The sequence below is a fragment of the Cynocephalus volans genome, chromosome 5 (genome assembly GCF_027409185.1).
Source record: "Cynocephalus volans isolate mCynVol1 chromosome 5, mCynVol1.pri, whole genome shotgun sequence".
Lineage (NCBI taxonomy): Eukaryota > Metazoa > Chordata > Mammalia > Dermoptera > Cynocephalidae > Cynocephalus > Cynocephalus volans.
This window is the reverse complement of record NC_084464.1, coordinates 128,094,878-128,118,274: the sequence shown is the minus strand read 5'-3', so window position 1 is coordinate 128,118,274 and position 23,397 is coordinate 128,094,878. Positions and strand designations below refer to the sequence as shown.

The window sequence follows — 23,397 nt, the reverse complement described above, 5'->3', positions numbered from 1 at the left end:
GAGCAAGCATGTTACTTTTTTTTAAGAGGCAAATTCTAGATTACCATGTTAACCCAATATTCTGTATCTTGCTATAAAAACTGCCCAATAATAGTGGATTTTGTGATATACAACATTTTGTATAAAGTGAGTGCATGTTTACTAATGGTGTTTACTATGTCTGCCATTTACTCTAGAGTGTTAGACTATTATTGAAGACTGGTAAGGAAAACACAAAATATTTACGGTATCAGCTATTAGAGAAATTTAAGTCTCACAGGTTTTGTTTATTTTTCCATACGTATTTATTCCATACAAACTGCCTGTAGATTAAACAGTCTCTATGAAGAAATCAAACTTTTCTCAGCAGGTGACTATTTAAGCTACATACAACCAATTCAAACCACCACCTTTGGCCACAAATATCAAAAAGTTTCCATCCCCTTCCCAGACTCAAACAAGACAAATTATTTTTTGATAAACTCTAGAATTTATTAAATTATAAAGTTTGTAATCAAAAAGAAAAATGCAGACCAAGAGAAACTCAAACTACAAGGACTAGACAGCAAAGCCTATGATAATGCCATGAAGTGTGTTACAAAGATTCCAAAACATAAGTTATTAGCTGTTTTCTTTACATTTCCATTTCAATAACTGTACTACAAAATAGTTGTTATTCATCTATTTTAAAATCCCAAATTCACATCTATTCTCACATTAAATTATACTTCCTGCTCATTATATCAAAGATCTCATAAGTGCCAAATTTTAGTAATGGTTTATGCCAATTCATGCAGAAAAATAAGACAATGCAAGCGTCAGATGAGGACCATTAATGCACAGATAATACACACACACACTGGCCAAAAGAACTAAAGAAACTTTAAAAAAAAACAAAACAAAACTACAAACAGAACTCAAGAAAACTGGGTTATTATTAAACAGCTCTCAACTATTAACACCCAAGTTCCTTACATTAAATACATTTCTCAACAGAGACATGTTAAACATTTTAATTATAGATCTATCCTTCCCATACCCCTTCCCACCCAAGTCCCAAAATGTACTACTAGGGATGAGTATAATGTTATGTGGGCAGAATTTTACAGATAACCACTTCAACCTTGAGCAAGGATCTGAAGATTTTTTTATTTAAACTTCAGTTACTGTACACTGTCCATCAGGCCTTCTAGATCTGACACTGACACTCATTGTTGCACCCCCTGCTACTGATCGATCAGCTCCTGATCGATCTGATCGGTCAGCTACTGTCTGGTTTGCATTAGGAACCAAAAGTCTCTGTTGGGCCAAGGAGTGCTGTGCAACAACTGCAGATACATCCTCACTATCACTACTGGCATCTGATTCGGTTTCTTCAATAGAGGTGTCTGGTGCTGGTACCCTGCCTGAAGATGGTGATTCATGATCTTCTTCTCCTTCCCCCCTGTGACTCCTTTCAGCTATGTTGTCTCCACTGAGTTGTAAATGAGCAAAAGAGTCTTCCAGAGAAGCACTTGCATCAGGGGATGGCGTTGCAGGGCTTGTTAACTGACCATCTACTGATGTTAGGGGCCTTACAGAAGACGACACTAAAGGTTGAACAGAAGCTCCACTCTGTGCTGATATACTGTCCGCTCCATCAGCAGAGCTCTCTCTTGCTAGGTTTACGGTATTAGCGTCACAGTCCAGCCTAAGTCCGGCTACTCCCTTCTTTGGTATATCTATTATATCTCGCTTAATCTTCCTGCGACGTCCATGCTCGTTTCTTCTATATTGAACCATATTTTCAAGATCAGCAACATAGAGAAAACCAGCAATTAACATTTCAGTGTTCTTTTTACCTTTGGAAAAAGCATCTTCCAGCTCTCTACTAGTGCGTTCATCATATTGCCACCACCCATTTCTTCCTTCATAATACCATGCATATTCACCATTTCCTCTACTTGCTGCCTTGAGTTCTTCTGGTGACAACAAAGTTGGCTTATCAAGGAAATCCTCAGGAATTTCTTGTCGACAAAGGGCACATCGTTTTCCAAGCCATGAAGCTCCCTTTACACACAGATAGCAAAAAACATGCTTACAGGGCAGACTGACTGGGTGAACACATGTTTGCAGACAAATGGCACATTCAGGGACGGTTAGAGAAGGTGTGGAATTAGAACAGGACTCATTTGCTTTCCTGTTTGTAGGAAGCATGTTTATTGAGTGATCAATTTCACCACAGCCAGCCATCCTAAGAAAATGAGAAAAAATATATATATTAAAATCGTGTTTTAACTCTTCCAATATTTTAATTCAACAATTCAGAAAATGCTTATTAAGCGCTTATTATATGCAAGCCACATACTAGAGAATGGGGATACAAAGATGAAAGTAGAAAAAAAAAAAACCTCTTAATTTGTGTAGAAAATCTTTTTGATTTGTGTTTATGTGTCATTGGCTTTCAGCAGGGAGCAATGAAGTACACAAATGTTAACCCCCCCCAAAAAAAATACAACCAAGGCACAAATTTCAGATAAATATATCTTTTCTACTCAGACAGAGAATTTATAAAACAGAACCAAATGCAAAGACTTAAAAATGTACAATCTAGACTGACTTTACAATCAATCTGGAAAGTAGAGAAACAGAAGACAGCTAAAAGTAATTCAGATTACAATTACAGAAAGCAACAATTTTGTAGCCTTTTAGGACATTACTATAGCGATTTTGCAAATATTGCCATATATTAATATATTTTTGGTACTTGACAGGTAGACGATATGAAATTAAAACTAAAGCTGAAATTCTAGAAGTTCCCTATCCCTGCTGTATATCTAAAAGCATTGGTTCAACTGGTTCAACTGGTTCAACTGGTTCACTGGATCAAGTCATCTGTCATACTTGACTATTTCCTCTCTGTGAAACACTCTTAATGGATTTTTTTGTTGTCTTTTTCTATTTGTCTAAACCATATGCTCTCCTAGCTGTATTCTTCTAAGACCAAGATGGTTTCATGGCTTCAATTATTATCTATACACAACTGATACACGAACTGATTTCACTAGCCCAGACCTCTCCTTTCAACCATGGACTTACATTTATAATTGCCTATTTTAGATCTTTTCTAGGATGTCCCGAAGGAACCAAAATTGAACTCATAATTCGATTCCTTCTACTTGCTCCCTAAAAGCCCCCCTGGTGACACCATTATCAATCTGCTTATCTAAGCCAGAAATCCAGCCTGGAAGCAGCCGTTCTCCTACACCTCCCTATCTAAAACATCAGCAAGTTGTATCAACTTTACATTCTAAACATCTCCTGAATTCAACTATTACCATCTTTACCCTTCCCTAGCTGCCAAGCAAACACTGTTTATAAAATTACTGCATATGCATTTTAACTGGTCCAGCCACATCCCATGTTTAAAACGGTTGATTTCAGGGTAAAAACTAAAATGTTTAACAGAATCTATCTGCATGTCTCACCCCCATCTCCCATGACAGACTCATCTCACATCAAACTTCCCCCTGACTAGGTTTCTAGCCACACTGGCTAACCCTCCTCCAATAACAGGTTTTCTCTACATGGGACACTTCCTCCTCACTTCTTGCCTTCCATACCCTGCAATGGGTAAAACATTACCCATCTTATACCCCTCTTGAGAAGGCATCCATGACTAAGTCAAATCACCCTATTAACTTCTTATCACACACTCCTCATTTCTTATCAGAATTGCAATGTTACACTTATTTGTGGATTTTTTTTTAAATATCAATCTTCCCAAAAAGCTGGTGTGCTTTATAAGGACACGGGACAGGTCCCTTTTGGCTCATCTCTGTATTTCCACACAGGACCTTGGGAATGTATAAAGATTATGTCAGTGCACTTACAAATCGGCCATGAAGAAGCACACTAAAGAATTATATCATGAAAAGCTGCAGCCAGCCAAGGGAAAAATGATAATTTGAATTAAGGCAGCCGTTACACAGTGAAACCAATGCTAGGCTAGAATCTAAAACCTGAGTCTTAGTTTCCCTTATTAATTATGTGCTCTTAGGCACTCAATTAAATCCTTAGTCCAAATTTCCTTACCTGCAAATCAGTTTACAAAGCTCAGACAAAAAATGGCCAAAAAAATGCTTTGTTATCACTAAAGCTCCATAAACATTATAATCATAAGACCAAAGGAGAAATAATATGAATATCAAAGTTGCTGTGAAGAGAAAGGAGAGAAAAAGAAAAAAAAAAGACAACATTTGTCAAATTGGATGTATCAAGCTGAAACACTTGACAAAGCTTAGAACATCTGCCTTATCGACTGAGACAAACATTTACTGAACACCTGTCATGGACCATATACAATGCTGAGTTTTGATGGTATAAAGATGAATAACACACATACCTAGTCTGTTAAATAAGGAAACATACACACAAGCATATAATCACAACATGGCCTGATTCCTGCAATAACCAAAATGTGTTAAGATACTTACTAAAAGTAATAATGACAAGAGAGAGACGGGAAGACGGACATAGATTAGAAAGTCTGGGGTGCAGAGGGGACTATGGAGTGGAGGAGATTCCAGGCAGAGACATATGCAAGGCACTGAGTCATATAAGCAATGGAATAAGCAGGAGATGAAGCTGTAATCAGGAGCCTTGCTAAAGAAACATCTGTTTTGATTTTTATCCCACAGAAACAAGAAACCACAGACATTTTAAAAGGAAAGAAAATGACAGAAGTAGACCAGTGGAAGTAAAAAGATTGCGAAGTGGAGGTGATGATCTCTGAGACTAGAAGCCATTACCAACAATTGCTTAACATGAGTGACAATCTCTCTGCACCTGTTAATTCTGCTGTTTTAAACACAGAATATTTAGAATTTAAACACAATAAGGACCTTTGCTTTTTCCAAGATCAAGCACTCAAAGATGGGTCTAGTGGTACAAAAGGGATAGTCAATAAAAATATTTACACTAATCAAAAATTGGAAAACAATATTCTTATTAGGCTTTCATCATAGCACAGCCAATCTTATAACAATCCATTCTTTTACTGCTTTTTCTGTGTCCTTAGTTCCTCGAAAGACAAGGTTCAAAGTGACAGTAAGTTTTTAAAGATTGCACATAGTTAGAAAAGGAAGCAACAGTCTCAAAGGAAGAAATGATGACTGAAATGCTTAATTTCCAAATTCTTTTTTCAACCTTTAATTACATTTCCAATCAACTCCTTCATCAGAGACTTCAGTTATAGAAACCAGCAAAGTACAACTTTTTCCTAATCTATGGAAAGTTTTAAACCAACCAAATACTACTTCATAATATGTCAGGCAGTATAGGAGCTTCAAAATATTTTGACATAAACCTTTGCTTTCAAAGATCTTGTAACTTAAAACAACCTAAGTTACAAGTGAATGCACATGCTTCGCAACTAGTCAATTAACATTCCCCACCTATTACCCACTCAAAAGATTTGGTTGTCCAACATCACATTTTGTTAGGTTCTCAGAAACTTTCATCCCTTTAAATTTAGGTCACAGAATTTAGCTTCAATGATATTCCTGAAAGTCTTGTTTTTAATTTTCGTATTTATTTAAAGCTCCAATTAAGAAGAAAAAATTAAGAAAGCAATCTATCTACAAGCAACAATTTAAGTGAGGAAGAAAGATTTTATTCATGATTTCTATTGACACAAAATGGAAAAACAGGCTGATGCTCTCCAATACTTTAGAAAAACAATAACAACATCTCATATATAAAAAGTTCATATCCTAAACCATCTAGGTACTTTGTGAACAAAAGATAGGCTAATAAATAAGAAATATAAAATACACATGTCACTTGGACCAATGCACTACTTTAAAATACACAATTCCACACCTGTTATATTTGCTTTAAGTAAAATTGACCCAAAACATCAGTTTTCCATCAAATTCAGCTGGCTTATCTAAACAAAAGAAAGTTCTCAATCTAAAAACATTACTTTCCACCCTGCTTACTATGATCAGTATTTGGTGTGACTCTTACTCCTGCAAGCATGAATAAACCTAAGCATATAATTTCAAAACTAAATTTTCATAACATTTCATAATTTTCAGAATAATTATGACCATCTCACAAGAAGGCATAAACTGTAAAAATAACACACTTGGAAAGGCAAAAATATTCTACTTAGGCAGGTATTTGGGTTCCCTCATCAAAATGAAGTAAAGTTGTATAAAGTTCATCAGCAAAAAATTACGGACACCAGACAGCTAAAGTTCATTATTTCATCTGAAGCACTATCAACTATCAATTTGCCACAGCAAATTTTATATTATATTCTGTTTAACCCAACAAGTATACTGTTAACCTACCACCAACTAAGAAACAAGGAGAAAAACTTTGCAATACTTCTTATGTAAAATAAACATATATAACAAGATAAAGACAAAGCAAACCAAAGCCAGTAGTGTGCCTATCAGACAAACTTCAAGGCTATTTTGCATAGTTTTGAAGATCTTAAAATAGGTGGGAGGCTAAATGTATGCAGAGAATCATACCAATATGTAAATAATTTTGAAAAAGGAAATTTCCAGGTTACTAAATTGAAAATAACTGAATATAAAGAAATTTGGAGTGAAGTTAGTCCAACTTTACTAATGAGCATAATAAACATAGCACTCTTTTTTTTTTTTTTTGGCAGCTGGCCGGTGTGGGGATCTGAACCCTCAGACCTTGGTGTTACAAGGCTGCACTCTAAGCAACTGAGCTAACCAACCAGCCCTAGAGCACTCATTTTAACAAACTTTATTACTAACTAAATTCATGTGTTATCATAACTTTTAAGCATAAATCTCATTCTTCTTCTCATAGATAAACCATGTAAAATATTTCTGCAAGACAATTAAGTGTCTATTAACACTAGTAAGTCTTCTCAAGACAAAAAGAGGGGTGTAGACAGTGGAAACCTCCAAATATTCAGATTTTGTTGAACCTCGTTGAAGACATCTAGTCAAAGGAAAGGTAAAATTACTATAAACAAAAAAGGTCTTTAGCATACATAATATTGAAGAACATTTTAACCAGTAATAAAAGTTCCAAACATTAAAAATCAGATTTTTTAAAAAAATCTAGGTTCAGAATACAATTAAAAACACACAAAAAGGTATAAAATAATACATCACTTTTCAAAAGTGCGGACCCATCAAAAAAGAAAGTTATCTTCCTTCCCAAAACTTTGACTATTTTTTAAAAGAAAAAATTCCTCAAATCTTTAGCTCTTCTGGAATATAAATAGTTTGATGTTTAATACAAATTAAATGTAATAGTTAAAAGTATAACTTTAAAATTTAGTCTGGCCAGTTGGCCCAGTTGGTTAGAGTGTGGTGTTGATAACATCAAGGTCAAGGGTTCAAATCCCCTTACCAGCCAGCTGCCAAAAAAAATAAAATTTGAATGATAACAATGACCATTCTTAAGGGCTTAAGAGAAAATCCTTAACTTTTCATATTGTAGTGTCTTATAAATCACAGGTGTTTAATCTCTGCTAGGTGTTTGTTAATGCCTATTTTTACTACATTAAAATATAAACATAATGACTAACATTTATTGATAGTATATGTGCCAGACACTGAAGCACTTTACATTTAATGCTCACATTACCCTATAAAATGGGTCAATTATTTTTCTTATTTTACTGATGAGGGAACTGAGGTTCAGGAAGCTCAGGTGATATGCCTAAAGCCACAGAGGAACAGTTAATACATGATAAAGCCATCTTCAAATTCAGGCTTCAAATCCAGGTGATTTGACTTGGGAGTATGTACTCTTAACAGCTAGAGACTGTCACCAAAATAATTATGGTTATCCAAACATAAGAACCATTATAAATAATTTTTAAAAAGATAGTTTCAAGAAGTTAACAAATTTCATAGACTGATAAAGGAAAGAATGAAATATACATCTCTTACATGAAGAGCTCTGTCACTTTCAGTATTTCCCTTTGTTCCCTTTCAGTTTTGAACTAAGCATCTACTATGCCCAAGGCAGCAGGAAGGAAATACCTAACAATACTTGCCATCAAAGTGTAAGGGCAGATAAGTTAATGAACACACACCTCACTTACTGGTTTTATGACAGGCACAACAAATACCAACCAGCGCAAAGGAGGGGATGGTTACTGCCGGGAACAGATACACTTTGAATGGATGAAATGTGCTTTGCAGGAAGAGGCACTGCAAAGACCTTGTACATTATGCTGAATTAATGAGTTTAGACATTTATTCTAAATGCCAATGGTTCGTAAACATTTTTAGATCACAGCCTTATTAAGAATTTGATGAAATCTTACATATAATTTCAAGGAGTTCAAGGATCTCTGTGAAGTTGGGTCCACACATGAACCCCTAAGAAGGCAAGAGGAATTCAGGTTTTAATTAGGAAGTAATGGTCAGTTTAGTAATTTTTAAGACCATTTGGACAGCAGTGTGGAGAAAAGTTTGGTAGTGGCGGGAGGGGGAAGGGCAAAAAGGAAACTACAATGTATATATATCCAGCTAATAATCCAAGTATAAGAGGTTGAGAGGGAGGGTACTGATATAAGGTTCCAACAGTAGAATATAAGAAATGCTAAGGAAATAGAGATGAAAGCATTTGGTTACTGATGGATGGTGGCACTATTCATCAAGATTCAGAATTTGAGGAGAGTTCTGCCTCAGACATAATGACTCCGAGATATTTATAAGGTCTCCAGGTGGAGACAGGAAAATGAGGGTTGAATTTAGTAGATCTAAGAATCTAAGAAGAAATCTAAGCTGGAAAAGTCTGGTGAGTCACCAACACTACATGGTACCTGGAGTCATGCAAATTGATAAATTACACCTGTGAGAGAGCAGACAAAAGGGCCAAAGAACCTTGGATTACTCCAATATTTATAAGTGAGGCAAAATAGTGTGCAAGGGATGTAACGAATGGTTGGAGAAGGACAGAGAGAACACCACCACCATTTGCAAAAAAGAAAGGTAAAGCCTTTACCCTTATATACCTCCAAGAAGAGGACTTATATAAGGTACACTAACTGATCAAAATTTCCACTTTTGTAATGAGTTGCATGGTGCAAAAGTTGTGAAACTCACTTTCTGATTAGCTTATTTTGATTTCCCGAGACCATCAAGCCTGCTATCAATGACTTCAAGACATCTTTCTTTCTCTATTCCCCCAAAGACTATTACAAAACTTTTCCAACCTCCTTGTTAAGAGATATCCTGACTCCCATATATCATAGAGAAATTAGATAAACCGAAAATAAATCCTCAAAATCTATCTTATCTTTACTCTGCCTTTTCATTCCTCCTGGCTCAGAATGAGGTAGTGCTAGTTGTCTGCAAAGTTAACCCCTCCATTTCTACTCGTGATAGCACCATCCCCTAACTCCTCCAAGACTTTGATCACAACTCTCTATCCCTAAAATTCAAAATCAATGAAAATGCTAAATCTGGGCCGGCCCGTGACTCACTCAGAAGAGCGTGGTGCTGACAACACCAAGTCAAGGGTTAAGATCCCCTTACTGGTCAATCTTTATATTAAAAAAAAAAAAACCCACTAAATCTAATGGCCTCTTTCAGGTCCACTGCACTAAATGATATTAACTACCTACTCTTTCCCTAAAACTTTATACTCTTCATATCTGTGATAGCACTCTCTCCCAATTCTCCTTTCTCTTTCAACTCTTTCCATCTTCTCTAGCTTCCCTTAAATATCAGTACTGCTTACAAGGCTCTGTGGGTGGTCCTATTTTCACACAATATTCTATGCCTAGCTAATCTACTGAATATTTCAAATTAATATATTTACTTGTATGACTCCCAAAATCTAATATTCAGAACCATTCCACTTAAGACCCATATTTCTAATTCTTTATTCAAAAAGTCCACCTCAATATTCTCCAAGCACCTGAAATTAAACATGCCTGAAAACAAAATTATCTGCTCCTCTAAAGCTGCATCCTTTTCCTTTCGTCTATATTTTGGATAAAACTTGGAGTTATTCTTAGTGCTTCCCATCACTTAACCATTTTTCATTTCCATGACAAAAACGTCTTTGGTATGTATACTCTTCATTCCCAAAGCCTGTGACCCTAATTCCAGACTCTTGGATACACTCTCTTGTACAAAATACTAACCTTCCAGGTGACTACAGTCCTCTCTCTTTGTTTTTCTCTCAGTTCAGTCATGTCTAATTAGTCCTCTCTCAATCTTTAATAGTTTCCTACTGCGCGCATCATCCAATCTAAATTCCTAAATATTGGCTTTCAAGACCATTGACATAGCCTTTAACTTCCCTAGAGGTAAGAATTAGCCAGTGTGCTCTCTCCTGGAAATCTGGATCCAGAGGTCTGGGTTAGGAATTTTAACAAGTGCCACAGGGGATTATTCTCAGAGAAACTTGGTAAACACTGATCTAGGACAAGTGACTTAGTCTCTCTAATTCTGCTACTTCATCAGTAAATGAGGCTACTACTATTATACACATTGATTAAATTCAATAATCCAAGTAAAACACTCACTAAGCACCTGGTAATACAATAAGTACTAAATAAACATTCATTCCATTGTACTTTGAAGTCTCTTTTTCCCATCCTACTTTCCCACATAGGATTATTCCCTGACTTCCCTAAAATGCCTTGATGTTTAGGCTGGTAAAACCCTCTTCATCCTCTTGCATAAAACATATTTCTTAATTTTCACTGATTGTTAAAGTTCTACTCATTCTTTAAGGTCACGCTAAAAGTTCTTCTGTTCACTCTGAACCCTTCAGATGGAATTAATCTCTTCTCACTTCCAATAGCATTTCACTGTTATCGCAATATGGTTTTTACCCCACTGTTCAATTGTTAATTATACAAGGATACTTTAAAAAGTTCATGAAAAGTTCCGTATCATCTTTTAATTCTATTTTTCCATGAACTTTCTGAAGTACCCTCATATATATGTCTCACTTACTAGACCACAGTAAGTTTCTTGGTGATCAGCACCTAGACTATCGGACCTACAAGATTTAAAAAAATGTATAGTGATAGGTAAATAAAGAGGATAAAATGAAAGACATATTTGCCCCAAATTTTAAAGAAAAATGCTTACTGGTATAATTTTTCTTTTATCAAATTCTCAACACAGACTAAAAATGATACAGTCATACTTTTAATAGCAGTATATAATCAGAGCATCATATTGGAAAAGTAGATAGCAAAAGTTATATGTCAAATTGGGGGATGTGAAATAGTATCAACGAGGGTCATTCTTTGGTCCAGTACTTTAAACACTGGAATCCCAAAGCCTTTAAAAGTCAATAAAACGTTCAGTGTATTTTGCATGAGTGATATCAAGTTGGATAGTGTTCATACTAATTTGGAAGACAGAAATTTGATGTTCATCGTGGAAAAATGTTTCACCAATAATAGAATTCAAGACGGGCAAGTTCAAGGTAGGGTAGAACTTTAAAGCATATTACACATAGACTAAATGACAGGAAAACACAAGTAGTAAAACTGAGGACCAGAGTGAATCAATCAATATGAACAAAAAAGCGATAATACACTAAATTTTTAAAAAATCAATTATGGTATGAAGATATTCCTTTAACTTAGTGAAACAAGTTTTTGGTAACTAGTGTTTTTATAAGCCAGAGTCTCTCTTATTCATAAAAGCTGATACTGTCTTCCTAGCTTGGTTACTGAAGTAAATTTCTATGTAAACAGAAGGTAGAACCTAGAGGATCTGGAGATTTCTCCTGTTGTTTTTTTAGCTTTATACAAGCAAATTCCTCTGTCTTTAATTTCTCTTCATATAAAGATTTTTTTTCCAATGAGAAGACTTTTGGAAATCTATATTAATGATAATTTAATGTGAGTAAAGTTATCATCTCAACAAAGCATCTATAAGTCAATACAAAATGTTCACTTTATATAGTTAAAATTAAATATGACAGATACTTGATTTATCGTATTTTATACCAATTCACTTAATTTACTGAAGCATTAGAAAAACCATGATGCTATACTTACATTTCTACTACAGATCCCACAGATGCCTGCCACAAAAATAAAACATCTTCTTTACCAGCTGTCAGCCAGCTTGCAGTTTTTTCTCTTCCACTGCTGGTTCATTCTTTGTGCTGCAAAAGAAAAAAATTTCAACATCAACTGCTCTATAGACTAATTAAGATCAACAGAATTAATCAATTATGTATGATCCTTTAACAAAATTCAGTAAATTTTATCTTAAAAGTGAAAAGAATTCAAGACAAAAATGACTCTTTTGACCACTACTGTTCAACACTACTAGAAGATTTAACAGAGAAATTAGACAGGAATAAGAAATAAGAGGCATACAAATTGGTAAGGAATAAGTAAAATTATCTCTATTAGTATACAGTAAAACTATCTCTATTCTCTCTATATAGAAAATCCCAAGGAATCCCCAAGAAAGCTAGTAAACAAATTCAGCAAAGTAGAAGGTTATAAGTTCAGTACATGAAAAAAATCAGTGTTTCTATACATTAGTAGTCAACATCCAAAAAGGAAATCAAGACAGCAATTCCAATTATAATAGCATCTAAAGGATCTAAAGCATCTAAAGGAATAAAATACATAGAAATCAAGTTAACCAAGGATGTGAAATACTTGTACATTAAAAACTATAAAACATTACTTAAAAAACATTACTTAAAAAAGCTAAATAAAGACAACCAGTGTTCATGGATTGGAAGATTTAATACTTAAGATGACAGTACTACCCAAAGTGATCTACAGATTCATCATAATTCCTATCAAAATTCCAACAGCCTTTTTCTCAGAAATAGAAAAGTCAATCCTCAAATTCATATGGAATTACAAAGGATACCAAATAGCCAAACAGTCCTGAAAAAGAAGAAAAAAGTTGAAGAACTAACACTTCCCAGTGTCAAAACTCACTACAAAGCTACAGTAATCAAGAGACTGTGACACTCATACAAGGATAGACAATATACCAATGGAATAGAATTGAGAGTCCAAAAATAAACCCATACATCTATAGGCAATTGATTTTCAAGAGTGTCAAGTCCATTCAATGGGGAAATAGTCTCTTTAACAAATGCTCTTTGGACAACTGGCTTTCCACATGCAAAAGAATGAAGTTAGACCCCTACCTCACTCCATATAAAAAAAAATTATCTCAAAATGGATCAATGACCTAAATACAAAAAGTAAAACCATAAAACTCTTAGAAGAAAATGTAGGGACTAATCTTCATGACCTTGGATTCGGCAATGGATTCCTAGATATAACACCAAAAGCATGAGTAACAAAGACAAGACATAGAAAAGAAATAAACTGGACTTTATTAAAATTAAAAACTTTTGTGCACCAAAGGACTTTATCAAGAATGTAAAAACAAAATCTACAGAATGGGAGAAAATCTTCACAAATCTGAGAAAGGTTCAATATCCAGAATACATAAAGAACTCCTACAACTCAACAACCAAAATATAATCCAATTTTAAAATGAGCAAAGCACTTGAATAAACATTTCTCCAATAGGCAAACAAAAAGATGCTTAACATTATTAGTCATTAGGGAAATATAAATCAAAACCACAGTGATATATCTATTAGGATGGCTATAATTTTTTTAAAAAGGCAAATAAACGTTGGTGAGGATGTGGAGATACATCCCCCAAACACTTCCTGTGGGAATGTAAAATGGTGCAGCTGCTGTAAATGACAATTAGATGGTTCCTCAAAAACGAACTCATGACTCAACCTTGAAAACACTATACTAAGTGACATAAGAGAGACACAAAGACAAATATTGTATGATACCACTTACAAGAAATATCAAGAATAGGCAAATTCAAAAACACAGAAAGTAGATTACAGGTTACCAGGGTCTCTGGGAGAGGAGAATGGAGATTAACTGCCTAATGGGTTCAGAGTTTCTGTTTGTAATGATGGAAAAGTAGAAATACATAGTGGTGATGACTGTATAACATTATAAGTGAATTAACCACACTAAATTGTATACTTAAAAATGGTTAAATAGTAAATTTTTGTTTACTTATATTTTACCAGGCACCATCCAGAACATCATCTCAGTTATTGATCTTCTTTCTTCTCATTTAGTATTTCCGCCTTCCACTCCTTCCACTTCATCATGCCCATGCAGGAGGCACATCACATTACACAGAACTTACATAGAATCAAATATACATGATAACTAAAGAGATGACAGATTTCATAGTAAACACAAAATAGGAAAGACTTGAATCTTCATTCTTTCAGTTCCATGTGCCTCTCACAGTGTAGACATCTATGTCCTTAAGGTACCTAAGATTTAGTGTTTAAAGATGAATATTTTTAAGACCATATGAGGCCTCTAAATACAAGCTAGCCTATCCCACCAAATGTTTAACAGAACAAACAACAATCCATTTCAAAACTGGAGAACTTTCCAAAGTAACTGACTAAACAAGATTTCTAAGTAACCTGGCTTTTTGTTTTACTCTGACTTTAGATGATATGCACTCCACTATTCTGACTTTCCTCCCAGCCCTTTTAACTTTACCCTCTAGGTGCCTACAACTTCAATGGCACCACAAAAGACTCCATCCACTTCCTTCCTGCAGCCTGTTCAAAACAGAAGCTGCCCATTTCACACACACCCATATACTTCCTATCTACAGGACAGGAGGAGACACTCTACAGTTCCAATTTTATTACTTACTCTTTGAAGTTTCTACCACTGGCTATAATATATTCCATAACAATCTACAGCTGCCCTCTCTCAGCCTTTAAGGCACTGACTTCATCTTTTCACTACTGATCATCTTCTTCACCCTAATATCACTATGAGCCTATTTAAATATCCTTGATAATGAATCAACCAACATCTATCTCAGAGGTTCTTAAACTTGCCCAAACTTCTGTTCTTCAGAATCACTTAAGTTACTTGTCAGAAATACACATACTCCGTCTCTACCCCTAAAGACACTAGGCCGCAGACATGGGTTTATGCCCGGGAATCTCACCCCAGGCGATACTGTGTAAGTAGTGCATCAAATACAATCTGAGAAACAATGTCCTCAATTTTCAATTTCTAAAATCCTAAATTCAACGAACTTTACCTCCTCTCCAGCAACAAAAATATCATGACCACATTTGGAACTAGTTGTCCTCTAAAACTGCTGCCTTTCTGAAATTTTAACCCCACTCTCAGATCACTAGCTCTCGTCCTTCCAGCTCGCTTACTCATTTCCACACCTGTTCTTTAATTTTATGGGGACCTGCAGTCTCTTGACCATCTTCTTTCCTTTATCCAATTCCTTATTTCATTTCCTTTTTTGCCTGATCTGGAACCCAATCATTTTAACTTCTTTCTTACCAGAACCCTTGGCTCCCTCATATCTTTGTCTCTCATATACACACATTCCACAAACCCCCATCTCTGCATGAATCTTACAATGTGGCTTCTGAGCTTCCATGCCTTAACCACTTAGTTTTGATGCAGAAAAAGAGAAAATCCTGTCTTTCACCTCCCTCCCCACTTCCAACCAACCACAGCAAATCTGTCAACTTTTGTCCCTAACACACCTTTGGAGCTTATCCTGTATTCTCTATCCATTGCTAGTGCCCTAGTTTAGACCTGTATCATCTCTCACCTGGACTACTGTTCAGCCTAACTGATTATTTTCCTTCAGTATCACCCTCAAATTCATCCACTAAGCCTCTGAGTGGTATCTAAAAGGAAAAAATGGACCACGTTCCCTCAATACTTGAAGCCCAATACTGGCTCCCCAGCCTATACAATAAAGGCAAAGCTCCTTAGGACAACATTCAAAGGCCTTAATGTCTAAACCCTAAATATTCATAACTCTCTAGTCTTGTTTATCCGCAGCAACCACCCTCCCAGATTAATACTTTTGTTATACCAAATTACTCACAATCCTCCAAACCTCCCTTTGTAGCTCTGTATTTTCTCTTGCATGGTATAGTCTACTCTCTTTCATAGCTTATGAATATCTATTTGTTCTTCCATATGTTGCGATCTACCTGTTCTTCAATAGGTACGGTCATCCCTACCACTTTCTCTGACTACCTCCAGAAAGTTAATTGTTTCCTCCTCTATGTTTTGTACATTTTTCTATTACTAAACTTACCACAGGAACTGACATTCATTTGTGATGTATGACTTCTTAACCATGAGCCCCTAAACACAGAAAACATTTTTATATCTCTAAGTGGCTAGTTAACTGCCAATCATTTTTGTTGTTCTGAACTCGTATTTGTTGGACAAATGAAAGTTAAATTCCTTAAAAAGAAAATTGAGAGAAATAGAAAAAAAAAAAGAACGAAATATATTTACTCACATAATAATATCTGAGTTCTAATTGGGAACAAGGCACCCAGCTGGAAGCTACAAAAGATACAAAGATATCTAAATTCTAATCTTTTCTTTAAAGAACTTAAATTCTAACAGAGGAAGTTCATACATTTACGAATATAAGATTCAAGCCATCTTTATATCTTTTGGCAAGCACATCATTTATCCAGCTATTGTTCATTGGCAATGAATTCTCCAGAATGTAGATAAAAACCCAAGAAAAAACCAAAATGGGTTCCTAGACAGCCAAAACAGTTTCACAAAGCTCTTTCTCCAATAAAGTTAAGATCCTTCACTAGAATGACCATATAGAATGGCCCGACATCTGTCCAGGTTAGTCAGCATCTGTCCAGGGTAGTCCTTGGTTTCCCACCAAAAGTGTCCCAGTTTGGAAAATAAATTATACGGACACCCTACATTTTACCCATCACCAAGGTTTTTGGATCATCACTCAAAAGTCAATTTACTCTTATTTTACCCACAATTCTAAGACAAAGCTTTTTGATTCACAAATTCCTGCTAGGTGTTGCTCTTGGTCATTAGCTCTGTCTATCCTTTCCTATCTTACAAGTCTTTTAAGACATACTATCCATCATTTTAGTCTCTTATTCCCAGAACATATTTGATTGCTGCAGTGAATGACTTGTAAATTACACAACAAACTCAATACAATGATCTATTAAGAAGATAACATAAAAAGGAAAGATCTGAAACTAAATTAGATACTTGGCCCCTTAACAACTCTGGAGCAAAAAAAAAAAAAAAAAAAAAAGCTACAGACTAAATTTTAAAGTACATAGAGGGGTTTAGGAATTATCAGTGCATTTAAATGTTTACCCACTCAACCAACTGAATAAATAATAGGTGAAAATGAAGTAATATTTTACTACTTACAATCTGTGACCACTCAATAAATTCACACTCCTATTATTTGCACATACTGTTATTTCTATGAAAATATATAGAATTGCAATTTCACTTTTCAAGTCAGTCACAACTAGCTCAAGAAAGAAGTTCAAGTTTTTTTCAGATAATAGATTCAAAGAAATTATCTTTTTTAAAGAACTAGCCAAAGAAAAAGATGAACATGTAACATCAATATAAATACATATAAATAAAAATAAAAACATAAATATCAAATTATAAATATTTGAAGGCTTCCTGTGTTTTTCCAATTATTAACAGCTAGTGTTTAAAAAAATAGTTTATACCCTTCATTTATTCCAAAAACAAAACAGGCAACATTCTATATAAAAGCTCTCAGTGACAGAACAGAAAGAAAAAGTACTTCAAATCTTCCAACTTTTGGTATACAATTCAAAAAAAAAAATGAAAATGTAAAGACCAGAAAAAGGAGTAGAGAGATCAGGTGTGATACATTTTTAGCAGACACATCTTTTATAAAAAAAAAAAAAAAAATGACCAGTAAGGGGATCTTAACCTTGACTTGGTGTTGTCAGCACCGCGGTCTCCCAAGTGAGCCACGGGCGGCCCTTAGCAGATACATCTTAATATTACTTAAGAAAGACTCTCAAATTGAGAGATGTAACTAAACGCCCCAGTGTTTCCATTTTTAGCCCTCACTATCCCCCGTTAAAAATCAGCTTACAAAAGGAAAAACAAGTTTTCAGCTACAACTCATTTCAACTAAATGGGGTCCAATACTTTATTTTAAGGAATCCTTATTGTATATACTTCCCTTAAAAGACATTACTGTATGGCAATCTACTTACTGTTTTCACAATCTTCATACCTAACCAGTAAACCTTTAAATTTTCCCTAAAAAAAAAGATGGGCTTTGCATTTTATTTCAATAAAACACGAGATGTAAATGTGAACAAATGTTGTCTTTTAATCAAATCAAACACATTAGTTTCATGGCCAGTAACCATTTTGTAAATAAGAAAGGCTCTTTTGCTAATTATCTGTGTGACCTTGGTCAAGTCATAACTCCCATGTCTTTATTATTTCATCCTGCTCCATAATTTTGTAATTCTAAATGACTTAACTAACAGCCATTTAACAACAGATTTTGTTTTAATTAACCCAAAAGGTAACAGGCTATGAACACTGGAGTCCATAAATAAGCACAGGTGGTTGTAGCCCAGTGTGAATAAAGAGGTTTCTATATCCACAAAGATTGTTCCTAATCCAGCTTGTTGTTTCACAAATCCAGATTCTTTAGGTACAAGGCAACCAGGCAAGAGGGCGGAAAAGGCTCAGCACCTTCTGTTACTAATGCTGGAGGAAAAAAAAAGCATTCCATTCCCAACAGACAATATCTCAGGCGCTTCATACTAGTATACGGCTAATACATAAAACGATATTCTTTAAACAGAGCAATGTTGTGAAAAGAAAAAAATTAATATCTTTCTTCTTGTAAGTCAAGAAATCATTATGGATCCTTTCGAAAACTGCTCCTCTCTTCTGACAATTCAAGTTGGTGGAAACTGAAACAAAACACTTTACCAGTTGACACATGTCTCCTAAAAGAAAAAACGTCAGTTCTCTTTTTCTTCCTCTTGTCTAACGACCAGCTATTTGGAGAAAGACTTCCTGATGACTATAATTATACCAAGTTCTTAAGAACCAGCAAATAACAAAAACCTTCGAATGTAACTACCATGATTTTCATTTTGCCCACCACCTATGTTGGCCTATTTGAGTCATATATTCTAAATCAAAGATCAAGCTTAACAATATGCTCCACTTTAAGATATTCAAGGCCAAAACAAACACATTCAGAATCTATTTTTAGAGTGGCATTCGCCCTTCCGGTTTTCTCTTTAAAAAGAGACTTACTTGACCTATTTTCATGTGTATTTAGAGCACCCAGACACTCAACACTAATATTCGCTAGTCGTAAGACAGCAAAGCCAACATTACATTATTTGTGTGGGTCATTTTCTTCATGTGTCCTAATATGACACGTCTTTTAAAAATCTAAATACAGATTAATTTACCAAAATGCCCTAAGACTTCCAAATTCTAGAATTATATTGTGCTTTCAAGGCCAATGTCATACATTCACATCCCATTTGAAAAGTATACACACGGGGAGGCCGGGGGCGGGGGGAGCGGGGTCCCAAGCACCTGAAGTGTCAAGCGTACAAAGAACAAAGCGTTTTCTATCATTCTTGGCTTTCTTCTCCCCTCAGTTAGTTCTACACTGTTTCAATATCACTTAACAAACAAAATGTTCAAACTTGTGAAATAAGTGCTCACTAAACTGGCACTCAGAGAAAAGAAATAAAAACATATACCAAAATGATTAACAAGAAAAAAGCCTAATTGCCAGAATTTGTGTTTAAACTTCCATACAGACCTGCAGTTTACCTGTGCAGAGGACGGTTCCATCTCCACACATTCGAAAACAATCTTACAGCCTTTCTCCAGAAGCCGCAGGAGAATTAAACAGCGACAACAATGGAAGACCCGCACTCTTTCAGACGGGATGGAGGATAGGAAGAGAGCTCCGGACCCAGCAACCGGAAGAACAAAGCAACAGCCTCGGCTTTCAAGATGCACAGAGGCTGGGGACGCTCGACGGGTACTCTGAGATCTCTTAATTGTTCCGATGCTCTAACAACCGTCAAAACAACTAAGAATATGCAGCGCTGGGTTTTACCAGGGCAGGGTGGACGGCTTGCTCTCCACGTATTAGTCAAGACCCAAACACTGAGCCGAAGGAGGAGGAAGAGAGGAGAGAAAGCAGTAGCCAAAGACACTCCGGGTCAAGATAAAACGGAGGGACTGCATGCCCTAGCTCAGAGCTGACCCAAGGCCCAAAGTGCTTGACCTGGTAACCAGGGGGCAAGTTACCCCCCAAACCATCACCGTCCCCTGGTAGAGGACTGACACCACCGCCGAGGAGGAGGACAGGGACCTGGCTGCCACCAAAGGCGGCGACACGGCACCCGCTCAAGAGGCTGCGCCGTAATGGCCGCTGCTCAGCCTCTCGCACCCCGACCAAGACCAGCTCCGACCGTCGCCCAGGGTACGGGCTGCGGCTGCGGCGGGCAACGCAGAGGCCGTCACAGTCTTCTTGCCTGCGACAGTAGCCAAAGCGGGGGCGGCGGAAAGGGCTCAGCTGTCCCATCCCGCCTCCGCCCGGACAGCCGGAACCACGCCGGCCCGAGGGCGTCCATCTACGTACCGGCCCCTGACCCCGCCGCCGCCCCTCTCAGGCCCCGAGCGCAGGGCCGACCCAGAGAGTGTCGCGGCTGGACGTGACACTGCGGGGCTATGCCTCCTCTCCCCGAGTCAGGATCCCGGAGTGGCCGACTTTCACCCTGCCCGCCCCCAGGAGGGCTTCGCCCTGACTCCCACCTCTCTGGCTACAGCCTCGGCCACCTCGCAGTCTTTTTTCCTTCGGCCTCGGAACCCGCAGCGGCCGGGAACGCGCGCGGCCGTCACGTGACCGCCCGGCGCGTCGCGGGGGCGGGACCGCGCGGGACGGAAACCGAGCCGCGCACCCGCGGGCTCGCGCCGGCGCGTCCCCGCCCCCATTTCTCCTCCCTCCGCCCCTGGAGCGCGCCGCTGCGTGCACGGCCTTCCCTGCCTGTGGGGACCGGCAGGTTTGCTTCCTGGGTTGTTCTGCTTTGCCCTCGTATGTTGACTGACTTGTACGAGTGTTAGGGGCAGGAGGCTCAGAAAGAATGCGGGTCCGCCAGAGAGAGAGATTTGAGGTGCAGCACGTAGGAAGCGTGTAGGACCAGCAGGTGGTGCTGCTCCGAAATCCAGCTTTGAAACCCGAAGGCCCTTGGGCGCCTAGTTGAGTTTCGGTTTGAAGAGCTTTTAGCAAAAGGACTGCTTGTCCTCTTTCAAGAAGGAAGAAAATTGCGTGAGAGAGTGGGGAAGTCCTCTAGGACGTTCCAATTTATTCACCGTCTGAGTGGTGGAGCACTTTAATCGAAAAAAAAAATCTTACTTTCCTTTTGGACCCAATTTTCTTAACAGAATAGGGCATAAGAAAGCTGGAGGAAAAAATTAGTCACCATAAAAAATGAAAGAAATGGGTTATTTTAAATACAAGCGTGTGATTTTAAACATCTACATTGCAGTGCATTTTAGCATCTACATTGCCTTTTTCAGAACTGACTATATATTTTCATACTTTGTGTGGTAAAATGATTATGGAAGATCATGCCTTTTATTTTTAAAAGTATGTATTTCAACATATGACAGTAACTTCTTGCAGTGGTGTTACATTTTGATATTTCATTAACTTTCATTCAGGATTGAAAATTTTCAGTGTTCTTATATGTATAGAGATGTGCACATTTTCTTTTATTCTTCTGAAATCAATTTATTTCAGGGTCCTTATTCATACATATCAATATGTAAACCAGTTTTTGAAGGTTGCCATCTAGTTCAATCATGTTTACTTACGTCAGTAATACTATTTTTCTTATGACTTTTTTAAGTGTAGAAATATTGAAGTGTATGTAATCCAGCTTTAAGCTTAGTTCCCTGTCTTTATCCTCTTAGCCACCTAGTTTTACCTCACTTTCCTACACAAGCCAGGAACAGACAATAGCAAAAATTCGATATGTACTAAAGATTCCAGCTTGAAGAGATAATACTAACAGTGTGCCAGGCATTGATCTAAATGCTTTACACAAGCTCATTTAATCTTCACAATAAACTGTGAGGTAGGTGCTATTGTTACTCCCATTTTACAGAAACAGGCACACGCCTGGAATTTGAATCCAGGCAGGAACAGTAAGACTTCAAACCTAGTTTGATTTTTCATTTTATCAAGTAAGGAATAGATATAACAAGGTTAAATGACCTGTCCTTAAGGACCTTCTTGTTGGAGGTAAAGCTAGGATCAAAACACAGTTATGTTCAGCTCCCTGTAGCGGTCAGCTACTAAAAACAAAACAAAACACAGGTATGTTTCCTGGTCCATAAATACACTTAATTTAGGAAAAGTTTCTTACAGTACTTTAATTGCTTCAAGTGCATATTTAGATTTTTTAAATCAATGTTATAAGTTGTATTCTGTCTATATATGTCTTCCCATCAGCATGCAAGATAGGAATGAATTAACAGGGATCCCACTAAAATGCCCTTCCAGGTTTCAACCTCTCTCTGAGCCATACCCACAATCTTTGTCATTTCAATAAATGGCTCCATTGTTCCTTGCCCAACCCATCTTTTATTCCTCTTTCTCTTATGTCCCATATTCATTTTTTAAATAATCTGTTGGTGCTTCCTTCAAAATATATCCAGAATCTGGCTACTTATTGCTTTTACTACAATCTACATCATCTCTTGTTTGGACTATTACAGTAACCTGGGAACTGGTCTCCTTGCTTCTGTCCTTGCTTTCCTTTGAGTCTATTGTCAACACAGAAGCCAAAGTAAACCTTTTTAAAAGGAAGTGAGGTGTTGGGAAAATAGGATAATTTAATCAGGCCCCCTTGCCTGCCCATCTGGTTGGGGGTGGTGTGGCGCATTCTTTGTAAATAAGTTGTGTGTGGGTGGAGTTAGTGCACGTGGCTGGCATTTTACTGCCTCGGGCATCCACCACGTGCAGACTTGCTCTCAAACCTATGGCTCCAAGGACCTTTTGGCTGGCTATCTAGCTCATGGACCTGCATGTGAGGGGTCTGGGGACCCAGTCTGGCATGTGAAGAGTTTGTGACCCAGTCTGCGAATGGGCTTGAGGGGGTCTGTGAGCTCCAGACCCAGTCCTAGCTCTATAATTGGCCCAGTCAGCAGGATTACGGGCAGGTAAAAGAGACCAACATGAGGTCATCCCCCTTCTCTGTTCAAAGTCTCCCATGGCTCCCCAACTTAAAGTAGGAACCAAAGGCCTTACAGTGGCTTTAAGATCCTCCTCTCATTACCTCTCTGACCTCACAGACTGTTCATTCAGCTTTGGGTTCCTAGAAGACGCTACACAAGTTCTCAACCTCATTGTCTTTGCAGCTGCTGTTACCTCTGCTTAAAATACTCTTCCCCATAATGGCTTACTCTCTGCCCCCTGACCCGCCCCCCCACTGTGCTCTTTTTAGTCAGTTCTCTACTTG

The 23,397-nt window shown here is 37.2% G+C and overlaps 1 protein-coding gene across 4 annotated transcripts; it reads right to left on the bottom strand.

The window, feature by feature from the left end:
* Positions 1 to 264: 264 nt before the first annotated feature.
* On the bottom strand, positions 265 to 20,793 carry RNF146 (ring finger protein 146). Of its 4 annotated transcripts, none has more exons than XM_063096646.1 (3): positions 20,687 to 20,793; positions 12,005 to 12,114; positions 265 to 2,212 (listed from the first exon to the last, which is right to left on the bottom strand). In XM_063096646.1, coding segments are annotated over exons 2-3 (1,083 nt in total). In that variant the 5' UTR covers positions 12,007 to 12,114; positions 20,687 to 20,793; the 3' UTR covers positions 265 to 1,131. The 4 variants fall into 4 exon arrangements, with proteins under 4 accessions (XP_062952716.1, XP_062952717.1, XP_062952718.1 ...); XM_063096647.1 differs by lacking the exon at positions 20,687 to 20,793 and adding an exon at positions 20,514 to 20,680; XM_063096648.1 differs by lacking the exon at positions 20,687 to 20,793 and adding an exon at positions 19,683 to 20,456.
* Positions 20,794 to 23,397: the final 2,604 nt, after the last annotated feature.